Source organism: Takifugu flavidus, chromosome 5 (assembly GCF_003711565.1).
Source record: "Takifugu flavidus isolate HTHZ2018 chromosome 5, ASM371156v2, whole genome shotgun sequence".
In the NCBI taxonomy this organism is placed as follows: domain Eukaryota; kingdom Metazoa; phylum Chordata; class Actinopteri; order Tetraodontiformes; family Tetraodontidae; genus Takifugu; species Takifugu flavidus.
Window position 1 is genome coordinate 12973316 of NC_079524.1, and position 14858 is coordinate 12988173.

The 14858-nt window shown below is 46.1% G+C and overlaps 1 protein-coding gene across 1 annotated transcript; it reads right to left on the reverse strand.

The window, feature by feature from the left end:
• Window positions 1–8978: 8978 nt before the first annotated feature.
• tcima (transcriptional and immune response regulator a) lies at window positions 8979–9892 on the reverse strand. The gene has a single exon (XM_057033756.1). It carries the CDS (start codon window positions 9803–9805, stop codon window positions 9503–9505), a length of 303 nt encoding a protein of 100 aa, XP_056889736.1. The 5' UTR covers window positions 9806–9892; the 3' UTR covers window positions 8979–9502.
• Window positions 9893–14858: the final 4966 nt, after the last annotated feature.

Genomic DNA, 14858 nt, shown 5'->3' on the forward strand with positions numbered 1-14858 from the left:
CGGGAATCGAACCCCCATCGCTTGGGTGAAAACCAGGAATCTTGACTGGGGCTATAGGGCTAACCAATCAAAGTTTAATTAATAATTCTTGGATAAATGTCCTTCTTTACCGTGGGAGTAATTGCGCAAACTGGGGTGACTTTCGGTAAACACCAGATGGCGCTCTTTGATTTGATTTTGAACCAGAACAGCTGAAGATCTCCTTGCGTCTGAGTCAAACGCCAACAGAGCTGGTTAAAGTGTGAACTCCTTCCAGACGTCACAGCAAAGTAAATGATGGAGATATTCACACCTCCAGCCGTTGCTTAAACTGCCAAATCATAAGGTTGTGTTTTCAGGTCACAGGTGTTTCCTGGATTGCTTTGACCTTTGGGTTGTTTTATCGACACTTTTGCACAATCAGAATTTGCACACAAATTCAAACAGGCAAGAACAAGTTTTCACGTCTCCACCTGGAGGCTTATAATCTGATAATAGTCTGTCTGTCTGTCTGTCTGTCTGTCTGTCTGTCTGTCTGTCTGTCTGTCTGTCTGTCTGTCTGTCTGTCTGTCTGTCTGTCTGTCTGTCTGTCTGTCTGTCTGTCAATGCAAAGGTATCTGAGTGCAGCAGCAGCCAGTCTCTGGACTTGCACCACTCACACGAGGTGACATAACTGCAACCCGGGTGATTGACTGACAGACTGACTGACTGACTCACGGCTGTTTTGCTCGGATCTTCCTGCAGGTACAAGCTGCCGCGGATTCATCTCGGTGATCCCGAAAAGTCAGGATGGTAGAAAGATGTCTGAATATTTAGAGACGGGTCTCTCGGGACTGTACCGGAGTAGCAAACCTGCTGGACAGGCTGCTGCTTGTCTATGGCTCCGTACGTCTATTCTTGTTGACTGACATCTTATCTGCTTAGAGGCTTTAGCGAAGGTGCCAGGCTGACGGCATGAAGCACCAGCCTGGTGTTCTCTGCTATGATCCCTCTGATTTGATCCACAGGGTTAATCTGAAGAGGTCTGAAACCAGTTCTGGACTGGTGATCAGAGCACATGCCAGCACATTAGCTAGGTGATGTTGCACTATGCTGACTAAGCATTAAGCTCACTTTGGTCCTCAGATCTTTTATCACGTGTGCAATGCTCCATAAATTAATACATTCTACATGCAAACTCTAAGAAAAGCAGAGAAGGGGCCCAGTTCAGTATAATGTATAATGCATTCCCAGTGTTACCAGGAGAAGATCTGTACCAGGTCCAGTGATTGTTCACTGTCAACGTAACAACTGAGACTAAGTAGCAAAACATCTTAAACAAAATTTTGGGGTGTTTGCAACATGGCTAATGTTAACACTCAGAATAAACAAAAATGAGTGTAAAAATTAAGGTACTGAAACACACTCTTAATTCTGTATTCGTGATGACTTCTCTCATCAAGACGGTTTTGACCATCATGAAGATGTAACTGTCAACTGTGACCGTTAGCCCAATCAATAGAATAGCAATGTGAATTTGTGGATAACGTAGCAGAGAAGGTGTTTCATGAGCTGAAAGAAGGTGTTGGTGAGGGTGTGGATGTATGACCATAATCAGAACCAGGGCTGCTAGTTCCAAACTCCAGAGTCCGAACCTTCTGATTTCTCGGCAGAGAAACTGTTTCAGACTAAAGCCTGATGCTGCTTCCCTCTTTCAACCCTTAAATAAACTTATCCTTAAACTTGATGTGTCTGTTTTGGATTTAAAGTCAATTTACATCATTTTCAATGTGGTTACACAACCAGAAACATTCTCTTCATGCTTTTATGCTGCAACGCTTCCCTAAACAAACAGATTTTTCACTTTTGCATGTTTTCAGCCCTTTTAACAGCGACAATATTGTGTTATTGTAGCAACCCTGCGAGGCCAGTTTCCACTGTTTATGTTGGCTTGAATTTATTATAGACGTTTAGAAGTGAATCAGCTCCTCGTCAGGAGCGATGTTTCAGCTCTGATGTTAAAGGTCGGTCACGTCTGGCTCTCCTCGCTAATGTTCAACTGCAGCTGGAAGAGACAACTGTTAGTGGGGGGCCTTCCTGCCTCCCCCGACTGGCTTTGATACTGTTATTGCTCACATTAACAGGTCTGAAGCACAAATCTGTGGATCTTCTGTCCGTCAATCTGTCTGTTTGGCCTCCTTATTTAGCTGCTTTCTGAAATCTGCATTTGAATGAAAACACATTTACATGTGAATTAAATGAATGAATAATCCCACGTTTGCCTCTGAGTGGCATGAAAACACATCCTGAATGAATCATGAATACAGCAACATTCAATTAGCTTAGCACAATTATCTCTTCATTTTGTTGTGATTATGTGGTGATGCTCTCGTGGTGAGAGAAACTAACCAGACATGAAGGACCAGGATGTTTGAGGCTCTGAAGCTCTGAAGGTTCGGGTCTGAGTGTGTGTGTGCAGGGATTAAATGACCTGATTCAGAGCTTTGATAACAGGTGGAAGTCCACTCTCTCTGGGAAACAAAGATCATTGTTGAAAGTTATGTTGAATGCGTTGATGAACTCAACCCCCCCCCCCCCACACACACACACACACACCACACACACACACACACACACACACATACACACTCACACACAGCTGTATGGCTCATTAAACCTCATGAAAAACTTGGCTCTGAGCATGATGACAGATCTGCTGGTCTACTTGCGTAATGCCTGACGTTCGCTGGCATAGATATGGATCAACTATTGGTTCCGTTCCCTTTATCAAGGTTTCCTGCTGCTGCTGCTGAATGTTTGGCGGCTCCGTGGTTTTGGCAGAAGGTATTGTTGTGGATGGTCTAATCTGTGCTCTGAGGGCAGTAAAGCTGATGACTGTAACTCCTTCACTTCTCTTTTTAGCTTCTAAATGAGTAAAAAAGCTCTCCTTCAACATTTGGTGACACCAGATCATAATGCAAGCGGGCCCTTAGATATCATTCAAACTCCAGTCAAATTTAATGTTTCCTCTTACTGAGAGAAAATCTTTCCAGTTTTGTTTCAAGTTTCTGCCCCAAAAACAGTTACAGGAGTGTTGCAGGGTGGCTGGGGTTAGGCTTAGGGTTAGTGTGTAATGTTGTTAGATAATATGTGAAGGAGCAGCAATAACCTCCCTCTGTGCTATCAGTAGGCTCCAGTACGCAGCCCTGCAGGGTTCAGTCACTTCCACCGTGTCCTCTGGACACATTATCTCTCTGTCACAGTTAGATTACAGACCTTGTTGACGAGTGGCGTCTGAAGTTGAGGATGACAGATCGACTCCTGACAGAAATAATTTCAGCCATAACTTTGACTGCACATTAAAGCTCTTTCATCAAAGTTACACTGAACATTTCATCAAAGAGACGTGTCATCTCAGACATGTAAACACAGGAGAAGCTGAGGCAGATTAATGTATGAAAAAGCAGGTTAGAGCACGCACGTGTGTGTGTATGTGTGTGTGTGTGTGTGTGTGTGTGTGTGTGAGAGAGAGAGAGAGAGAGAGGAGAGAGAGAGAGAGAGAGAGTGAGAGAGAGAGAGAGAGAGAGACGGCAACATATAACTAAAGCCGATGCTAGCTAACCCTTCACATCCATGGTACAGGAGGCTGACTCCATCTCTACTTTTAAGATTAGACGTAAAACCTTCCTCTTTGAAAAAGCGTATTGTCAATAATCCTCTAGTTCCAGATATTATCCTAGAAACAATTATCATATTTAGAGGGTTGTCTAATTATTAGGTCAATATCTTAGTTGTGCTGCTATAGGCCGAGGATGTCGGGGTCCAGAAACATGATCACCTGACAGGCCTCTGTCACCCCACTGTCATGGTTTCCTCTCCTTTCCTCCTCCTCTCCTCTCCTCTCCTCTCCTCTCCTCTCCTCTCCTCTCCTCTCTCTCCTCTCCTCTCCTCTCCTCCTCTCCTCTCCTCTCCTCTCCTCTCCATTCTATCCTCTACCTGTCCTCCCTCTTCTCCTCTCTCTACCCAGCTGGCCATCAGCAGAAGGGTCCCCCTATATGAACCTGGTCCTGGTTTCTTCCTGTTAAAGGGGAGTTTTTCCTTGCCACTGTTGCTTGTTGGGGTTCAGGCCCTGGGATTCTGGAAAGCACCTAGAAACAATTTTGATTGTAACACTATATAAATAAAGATTGATTTGATTTGATTTGATCCAATGGCTAATTTCCTTGAGCGCTAAAGATGAAGATCCAGCCTCAGACTTCCGTAGGTGGGGGCAGAATAACATAAACACATAAACCTACCATAAAGAGACATTGGTGTTTATGTGCACACAATGGGTCCAGCTGGCGTCTCTTCACAGCTGGGTCACCCTGTCTTTGTAACAGTATAGCAGCACAGACAGGAATTGATTGATTGACCCAGGTTTCTCAGACTCTACCGCTGATTATTAGTCTCAGACCTATTTCCGTTTACAAATCAGCAATCATTACTGATCACGTTAACCTGCAAAGTTTAGCTTAACCAGCAGAAAACTGACCTCGTTTTTTAACCCAAACTGCAACTCTGAGCCTCTTCCTCTGTGGATCACATGTGTTTTAGGTCTAATTGGCAAGTTCATGCGCGCGCATGTTGTCTCAGCTTTAAGAAGTCCTCTCCAGCCTGCAGGGTTTATGTTTAGCCTCTTCAAGGCTCATCAACAGCCTCCCAGACTGGACGCTGAAACGCGGGCTTTTCCAGCGATTACAAAATCAGAGAGAGAGCCGTCAAACCTGGTTCTGAGATGAAAGAACCGAATGGATGTATAAATAGGAGGTGAGCCCCCCTATTGTTTGCAGGCGTGCATTTCCTCCTGCTCTGGATCAGCTGCACCTGCAGGGCGAGTGACAGCGGGGGGACATGGAGGTGGGGAGGTGCTGGGTTGGCAGACCCGACAGGACAAAGGGAGTGAGAGGGCAGAACAATGGCAAGGCCCTTCAGTGGAACTGAAACGAGACAGCATGTCTGCGGCGCCGTCGGCCGCCCAGCCCCAGAAGGAACCTTCAGCGCCACACAGGAAAGAGGCTTTCTCCAGAGCTGCTGAACACACACACACAAACACACTCAAGCCACATGCAAACACACGCTGATACAGACAAAAGGGGAACAATAGAGGCCTCATCCTGACCCAGCCCTGGACATGGCTCTGATGAAACTCCAGGGACCCATCGCACACTAGCTGAGAGAACAGGCTGTTCTGTCAGAGGTTACTGAGGGTCAGAAGATCCTCTCTGCTGTCTGCTTACACAGCAGGAACACCGCACAGGCCCTGATCATCCCCAGGCATTGCACTCAGGCCCCCACAAACACGGGTGATATAAATCTCGCTCCGCGCGTTGTTTAGATTCGGCTGCACAGTGACATCTAATTCACATCAAAACACAGGCAGCGGTTCACAAAGCTCACCAAGGTTTATGTAGATCGGATTCTTGATGAGAGAGGTCAGTAAATGTGGACTTGTTTGTCATGAGCAGCTTCAGATTTGGTCGGAGCAACAATCGTTCATGAGGAAAGAATTTCATCTCACAAACAGCCCACTGAAACGCTTCCCTCTGCCTGAAACAACAGCGCGTCATCGTCGCAGTTACAGCCATATGTTGTCTAACATATCGCAGCGACAGGAAAGGTGACTGTCACAGAATACGCCGGCCGGGCTGCAGCCGTGGTTTGTTCGGGATGTGGACAAGCCCTCGTGACGCTTGTGGGTGAGGTCGTGCACCTAGGCCTGCGTCAGTCATCACCGTGGCAACAGTGAGCTCAACAACTCAACAGAACTACAAATGTGCAGATTCCAGAAACCTGCCTCAGATGCCACAGGGTTTGCTTCATTTACTGAGCATCCTGGTTGTATTCCCAGCCTCAGCTAATCCGGATGATTCCACTCTGTTGCCCGGACCTCCAGTGGGAAAAGCTGTGAGTCAGACAGGCCGGCGCTTCAGGAAAGACCTCTCTGACAGCCAGGGCCCATTCCAGCATTCTTCTTCTTTCAGACCTGACCCTCTTTCCTGGATCTTGCATCACCGTTGCCGTTCTGACCTTTGTTCTTCTCCCGACCCGTCAGTCACACAGCTGCCTTTGACACGTGGAGGCGAGAATAGGACAGGACGCTTTGGTCTGAACTATCAAAGACACCATGAGGAGGCAACTTTGTCAGGCAGATTTAGGGAGGAGAGTGCTTGAGGATTACAAGGATCTGAATGTGACAAATTAAACAGTCGATGGCTGGATCAAGCAGCAGAAGAGGCCAGAATGATGGGAATGATTCATTTAGAAAAAGAACTCTAAAGAACACACCCGCAGTTTATCTATATGTGATTGACAGGCAGCTTTGAGATTAAACGCTGGATGGCTCCAGTGAGCATCATTAGTGAAAGGGTTCATTTATGTGTCCAAGCAACATGTCAGACATGTTGAACTACAGATGGATGATGGGTCAACACCAACGGCGGGAGATATTCAGGGTTCATGCAGCGCACTGCTGTTGACTGTGACCTTTCACCCCAGTGTTATTGCTAATGCCATCAGAGCAGAGCAGAAACAGAGGTTCCAGCTGTGGAACTGTGACACCAACAATGCTGGTAAAGGTGTGGCGTTAATGCAGGCATCCAGTTTGTACCTGTTTAGCTTTTATTATTTTTATTCTGCTCTTTAATTGGTGGGTTTTTGTCTTTTATTATCTTTCCCAGGCTTGTGGGAAGCGTCAGTTTCTGGACTGTTTTTATTTCTTCTCTGTACTCCCTCCTCCTCTGTCTTTTCAGGTGCATCACCTCATGCATGATACATGTCATTTTTCTCTGCTCTTGGGATGATGTTATATTTACAAAACTGTGAAAATGGAGAGGTGTGAGCAGAAGCAAGGCTCCAGTGGCCGCTGCTTCCCTCTCCTGGCACTGAAATAAGATCATTTTTTTCAGGCCGATTCGACGTTTTGGTTCACGTTAGTGTTGGTGTGAACCTTGGCAGGTGTCACAGCCGCCCCCACATCCAGATGGGATGCTCGGGGCTGCTGGGTTTATAGCAGGGATGGCCCAAACACTGATTAATCCTAAGCCCCGTGGAGCTCACGCTTCCTCATCACCGGTTGCAGTTTGAACCGGTTTGCGCCGGAGTCGACTGCCACTCCCTGCTCCTCAGAGCACTAATCTAGCGCCTCTGTGTGCATCTTTTTCTTTATCCAACCCCCAGCTGCCCGTGTTTACCGGAAAATGACCGATGTTTAACCCTCTTCAACAGCGAGCAGATTTGGCCGCCCAGAGAATAAACATGAAGCTCTTTGTTCAGGAGTGTGTTATTACTGAACACAAGGACCAGGGCTGCTCTGCTCCTTCACCCAACTTCCACAGACTTTTACTGAAATCTGTTCCGATGAAGAGAGGATTCTGGTGTCGTCATTTATGTAAGATTCTGGCAGCGCTGCCGTGGCTGCACACACCTCCACCCTGCATCTTCCTCTTGCTCGGGTAACTGTCTTCCAGGCTTGAAGGTTGTCTGCAGCAGCGTCTGTTTAGGTCAATGAAAGGCAGGAAGAGGGTGGGGGAGGACAGGGCACATCCAATCCAGCACACTGTTGCCAACGCGGCAGAATACACAAGACAATCACAGTATGCATATTTAGCTTTGTGTCAGGAACAATCGCATTACCCAAAAAGGAAAAAAAAGCACCGATGTCATGAAAAGCTGCCGGGTGTGAGAGTAAAAATAGATGGTTTGTTTAACAAACTGTGATCAAATGGTCAGATGTCTGTGGAAAGACAAGAAATCTGGTATTCTCAGAATATCTGCAGCTGCTCCTGGGTCAGAAGGGAAAAGGATAAAAAGACCGATGACAGTCTGTAAAAACAGCTATTTAAGCAAGAAAACATCACAAAAACTCATGTAAAACGGTGCAAATGTGAGTCTGCTGGGAGGAAACAGCTCCAAAAAAAATGTCAAAAATTGTCAAAAATGCTGCAAATGATGAACTTTAATAAACATTTATGAAGAAGACTGATGGAGGTATTGATGAGTGTCATTGTTCAACTTTGTTTGATTTGTGTTTTATATTGATCTTTAATCTCTGTTAACGTTTTAATCATTTGTTTAGGCAGAATCTGTACAATAAAAATAAAAGTGCACATAAAAACACTCTTTTCAGAGCTGATTTTCATACATTTTCTGTTTTGCTGTGTGTTTATTCCCTGCTGAACCCCCAGGTTACACATATAAATTTGAATTTGAGTTTATCTTCTCTGTTGTTGCTGGGGCGGTTCTTCACAGGGAATTCACCTTTGTAGGTGACAGTCTCGCGTTTCCTCTATCTGTGAGCACATGTGAGGAGCGGTTACAGTCAGATGTCGTCATGCGCAGCCAGAACTGGTTTGAACCGGTGGAGAGAGGCTGTCAGCAAGCAGGTTATCCGCTTCGCTTCACTAAAAAAATACTGATCCAACACAGCAAAACACATCAGTGGCGGCTCTGAACCAGGATGTGAGCGTCGTTGCCTCAGTTGATTTGTGATTTTTATGTAGACTAAAGATTCAAGAGGGGAGAAAGCGAAGCTGGTGCTGTTCTCAGCACTAAAGCTACTTAAACAGCTCTTATCTGGACAGCGGGGATGATTAAATAGCACAAACACGAGAAAGCCGTCTGCCCTCCCCACCCTAAACTGAGCCAAACTGGTTTGCGCTGGTCTAGTGAGGCCCACAGCTTTGTGGGAGGATGGAATCCACCAAAGATTAACCACATCATCTTTATGAGTCTTCTAACTGGCCTCTGAATCTAGTCCCAGTACATGAGTCAGTGCATGAGCTGTGAGCTGAGCTGTCCCATTTCCATGGTGATATGTAATGTTTGGACTACAGGGGTTTCCCAGCTTCTGTGTGTCAAAGGTGAAACCATCAGAACCTCTGTGCACTAGGGCAACCCCTTCCAGATCATCTGTGAACCCCAAATCCTTTGAACTCACATTAATATGGCACAAATCCACACCACTCAGTAATTTGATCATGTGTCTGTCAAATAATTTATTTAGAAAAACGTCAGTAACATAGCTTCAATGCAAACATTGTGCTACAGCATTTCATGACAAACACACTTTAATGGCCACTAACGAGTCGCCTTCATGAAACACAGAAGCTGAGAGACAAGGCAAGTGTTCAGGAGGCATTTGGGTTCTTCGGCACAAGAGTCTCTTACTGCAGCCGTGATGCGCGCCGCAATCGCACAAGGCTCACTCCACGGGAGCGCGTTTACGCCTTCAGTCTGATGGAGAGACGGGTTGCCATTTTATATCCTCCAACACGGGTCACTTTGCTCGGGCCGCTCTGGCAGGACGCAGCCGCCGTCACCTCCATCCGTGCGCCGGCCTGCGCTCTTTTTGACTCCACATTGTCCTCTTGCTGCGCACCGGGCGCTGCAGCTCCAGGTGCACCTTCGGCACGAACCCAGTCGTGCTGGGTTCATCTTCACATTCGTCTTCACATTCGGCTCACAAAAGCCAACAGAGTTTAAAAAAGACATACGGGAATCACAGTCACCGTATTTTGAGGAATTCTCGGACCATCCCCGCAATCTGGAGGAACTTGTCCTTCTTCCGCTGCTTCAGAGCCATCAGAGCCCGGGCCGTCTCCTCCGGGTCTTGTGTGTAGGAGAAGATGCTCCTTACTCTCTCCTCCGCCTTCATGTCGCCTGTTTTCTGGAAGAGTCTCATCAGCGAGTCCTGGTTGACGTTCTCAAAGATGTTGGCCACGGCCTTCTTTCGGTGCGCCGTGTCGAACTTGTTGCCGTGGATCGACGGGCTGACCCTGCGGCATTCGTTGGAGGCGTAGGTCGACATGTTTTCCGGGTGTCTTTGTGTGGCTCCAACTCGGCTTGTGTGAGCTGCGACACGCCGTGAGCGGTTTGAGCCTGAGTCTGAGCGGACAAAGCCGGTGATGGGAGTATTTATAGAGCTGGAGTGCGCGGGGGAAGGGAGGGCGGGGTTGCTGTGTGTAGACGGACTTCAGATGTGACGTCAGCAGTCGTGAAGCAGAAGGAGACGCCGTCTCTCCCGGAGCGCAGCGCCGCAGGGCCGCTGCGGCTCCAGTTACGCACCGAAACAGAGAGCGGCTGAAGCAAATATCCATCACTAACTCCATCACTCCATCATCGGCCCTCACGTCTGATACTTCCAGACCCTCACCAACAAGGTTTGTGTCAAACTGCACTCGCGGTGGTGGCTCTTAAAGCACCGAATACAGTGTAAAATAAACGTGAACATTCTGCTCTTTTTCCAACGACACAATAACTGAAATCAGCAGCTGGTCTCTCAGCTGATCAGACACAACTCAATCAATAATCATTAAATTAGGTTTTGTCATCATAAACGCAAAATAAACATATAATGAATGGATTTCAAAGGATTCCATATCAGATCATTTGAACAGAAGTTATTAGCCAATTTCGTGCAAAACTGTGAAAAAGAGTTTTCCCTCACTGCCATATAAGATATGTTTGACCCACAATCACCCATCATAACTGTTCACCAAATTAAATATATATATGTTTTTTATTTAAACGAAAAGAAAGCAAGGGCTCCTCCGTAATCAGAACAGAAGAGGCCGGAAATCAAACAAATCCTGGAAAGAATTCAGATCAAAAACAACTTCAATAGCTTCAAAACACTGGAAGTGGAAAATGGCCCCTGATGCACCAGTTAAGTTGACGCTTCCCAGTGTTTGGGCTCATGTTGCATGAGTCAAATTTAAAATGAGCCCTGAAAAACAAAAATAATAAGGGTAATATTTTCTTGTTCCTTCCCTCAGTTTCCTGTAAGTAATCATTTTTGACATATTACATATATAGTTTATATTTAGAAGATTTATATTTAAGAATAAAGGTCTGTTACTTTGTTTATGCCCAGTTAAGTGTGTGTGTGTGTGTGTGTGTGTGTGTGTGTGTGTGTGTGTGTGTGTGTTGTGTGTGTGTGTGTGCGTGTGTGTGTGTGTGTGTGTGGGTTGTAAAGCTTAATTGAAAGTCTGATTTTATCTGTCTTGTCCAGTAACCTGTTCCATAAATATTCGTCTTCCATGGTGGTGGTGGAGGTGAAGGGAGATGCCAGTGTGAGCTGTGTTTACGTGGAGGTGGGGTGGGTGTGGGGTGGGTGGGGGGTTGTTGATTGGTGCTGATAAGGCTGCAAGCGTCGTTCCCTTCAGCTCCAGCCAACAACATGGTGTGTTTCTTGCTAATGCTGCTGCTCTTTAACACTAAACCCTTATATGGAGGGAAAAGTCATAAGAGAGACAGGAAGTGTATTTTTTCCTATTTTTTCCTTGGGGGTTCTCAGGAAAGTGATGTGGATGGTATGTCTGGCATGTAGCCGTGGCGACCTGAACAATGAGTTAAATGATCCTGGTGGAGAGAAACAATGGTCAGACTCTCGCTGACGGCTGTGTTTTGCTTCTTTGTGCAAACATTAAAACATCATTGAAACATCTGCAGATGTCCTCTGGGGGAGATATGGGACCTCAAGGCTTTACATTTTGAACTCACATCCTTGAATTTATTTGCTTCAGAACTTTAAATGCAGCATCTAAATTCTAAAGAAAAAACGGGGAATCATTCAATATTGTCTTAATTGTCTTTTAAATCCTGGAAACCTTCACAGTCCTTGCCATGCGCTGCGTGTGGAGACGGCAGGTTTACTCCCTCCCTGTGTCTGAAGATAGGAGCCCCCCTTGGAGAAACCCAGTCCTGGAATGTTCCCAGACTAAAGAGACCAACCTTCAATGATGACTGAGGAATGTTGATAAGAAACAACATCCAATATCCACTATTGGACGTTATCCACCTAGCAGTTTTGACATTTCCACTCCTGCCATCTTTATTTATGGGTACACTGGGCAATGAACTGGGATTAATATGAAACCTCAGACAGCCGCTGCTGGTTCCATGGAGACATCAAGGGTCCAGAAATATGTTAGTTAAGCTGGAACTGGATCTGAATTTGACCCCGGGGTGGTTTTAGATGGAAGCCAACATCAGTCGTGCCCACAGCTTCCACCTGACCTGAAGGTCTTGTATGTCTAAATCAATAGTGTCTTCATCTGGCAGCTCATGTTGGACTGTAGTTGTGGTATTTGAGCAGGGACTGACGAATGTGGGGTAAAAGTCATGTTGACAGAATTCTGTGTCAAAGCTTTTTCTCTTGAAAAAACAAAATGTCAAAACTAAACTGAAACAGGTAAATAAAACAAGTTCTTCCACAGAAGAGGACAACAAACAAATATATTGATGTCACAAACTCCTCTAGGGTGCATATTTGAAGAGAGTGTTATCTCACGGCTCAAAACAATCACAGTAGAGCCGGAAGATCATGGCCAGACTGTCACCCCTCTGTAACAGGGCTCCTAACAGCTCGAGCAAGAGGAGCAACTCACAAAGAAGACTGATGGAATTTTTAAATAAACTGTGAGGCTTAAAATATCCCTGACATATCTGATGGTCTCGACCCTGAGAGGGAGGACGGTTGTCATAACAACACATCCCAGCTGTGACAAAAACAGTTTGACCCTTTAAAACCTATGGATCTGTTTTTCTGAAGAAGAAATGGATAAAAGAAAGAATGACTTATCAGGAGTGATAGTTGATTGATGGTCATGTTGATTCCAGTCAGACATAAGTTGATGGTTTGTTTCCTCCCAGAAGGAAAGGCAGGGTTTTGTTTTGTTCGCTAACACCAGTTTGCTGTTGTGTAATAAGCTCCAACTGTCTCAGATAACATTATCAGGAGACAGTCGTGGAGAAACTTTGACCTTTGGGTTCACAGTCACATCGACCTGGGTGTAGAACCCAGCAGATATGATGGGATGCGAAATTGGGACTTCATTCAAAAACAGATCACCATCCTGTCCAAAAACACCCCCACAGGTGATGTGTTTCAGGAGAATAGTTGTTACCATTTAAACTGGCTAGCAGACCTAACTGGAAATGGTTGCTGGTGACTAACAGGTGTGTTTAGAAAGGCGCCCTTATGTAAGCTCAGCACAGGAAAGGAAGAACATTTATGGATAAGGAAGATCATTGTTTATTGTTATATTACTTGAAGTGGTGTCTCATAGTAGCACAGCCGGGTCACATTAACAGCAACATTAGCAGAGCTGTAGCTGCAGTTGGGGGTCCAGCTACAGAATTCAGGATAATTAGAGTTCCCACAAACAGCCAACAAGAAGCTGATAATGCATACCAGAGTAAAACAATCACACAAACATAGGAAGTTCATTGACCTGGAGGAGAGTCAGGTTCGACTGGGACGAGTCTGAAACTCACAGGTTTGTGTTTCCTGCTGCAGCTGGGAAGCGCACAGGTTTCACAGTCCGCTGCTGCCACTGGCCCAGTCACGATACTCACATGTAAACGGCCAGTTCATGTTTCCTCTTTCCACTGTTGTTTCACTTCATTCCTCTCTCTCTCTCTCTGACACACACACACACACACACACACACACACACACACACACACACACACACACACACACACACACAGATACAGATACAGACAGATTAGGTGGCTGAGCACTGAGCTCTCTACAGGCTCTGAACCGGCTGAATCCGGCTACAACCACTGGAGTCACGGCTGGCTGCACCAGAGGATCCCTGGTCTCAGATCTACTGTAGATCTGCCCACACATGATGCTGACAGTTAGAACCCTGAACTGAGCCTGCAGTTCAGTCACGGCTGGATCATGTGGATCATATTAGAGTCACTGAATGGGTGACTGTGAGAATGAAGTTACTGTCGGTACCGGCTGGGTCTGAAGCTTTAATGGGCGATCCAGCACTGATGTCAACATGTCAGGAAATGTGATATTAAAGGTTTAGAATAATGAGAAGATTTCAGTCAAGTGATAAAAACCTCCAACAAACAGGACAACAGTGCGATCAACAAGGTAACTGCACCTCAGCTACAACTTCTGGCTGTTGCAATGAAAGGTTCTAAAATTCCTGCAGCTGGGATTATCCGGAGCCAACAGACACCTCACCTGGTAATATGGGCCAACAAAGCAGGTGGTGGGTGGAGGTGAGAGAGAGGAACACATGGAGGTTTGACTGGGTCACCATAACAGCACAAGCAGTGACTCAGTGAGTACCGTATGTGGTGTCCTGTTGTCCAAAAGGCAACAATAATCAGTACTGAGACCAACCAAAGACATCAAACAGAGGATTAAAGCTCAATGTAACCTACTGTTGGTCACTGGGATGGTACCAGTATAACCACAGCTGTCGCTGAGCTGAAATTGATGAACAAGGGTCAAATGTGCTGACCGCGCATTAGCTGAAGAGCACAATAGGGAAGCACGAACTAATGGGCTTTGGTCCCGCGCCAGGTGAAGGAAAGTGTGCTGGAGCCGGCGGACCGCAGGCCCATTGTTCACGGTGGCGGGAGGGCAAGGTCGCACCAGAGGGAGCGGATGCCAGAACACACAAGTCTGGGCCAATAAACGAGTGAAGAGTCTTGATGAATGAGAGGGAATCCACCCGGAGACAGGAAGAGTCACGCTGGCTCTTCTCCTGTCAAGTCTGGGGATATTTGCTAAATACTCACCGCAGGATCAAAAGTAGGTTCCCCTCTTGGCTCTGTTGCTATTTATAACCCAGCAGCAGGTTTGGAGGTCCAGTTTGAGGCTGCTGGTTTAGGTTGAGTCTGATGTCTCTGGTTCACACATGGATCAAACTGTGCTTTTACGGTGTCTCACAACAGTGACCTCGGAGTCCGACTGGCATCGTATTGTGTTTTTTTATCCTCTCTCTGAACTCATTGTTCCATCTTCCAGCCCAAACCAACATAAAGGAAACCTGAAAATGACTAATTTGTTTCTGACGCAGAGCCACTTTATACAGCTTTAACATCTT

What these genes read in the sequence shown, in the direction of transcription:
- tcima (XM_057033756.1), bottom strand. Translation starts at nt 9,805, where the DNA reads ATGTCGACCTACGCCTCCAACGAATGCCGCAGGGTCAGCCCGTCGATC.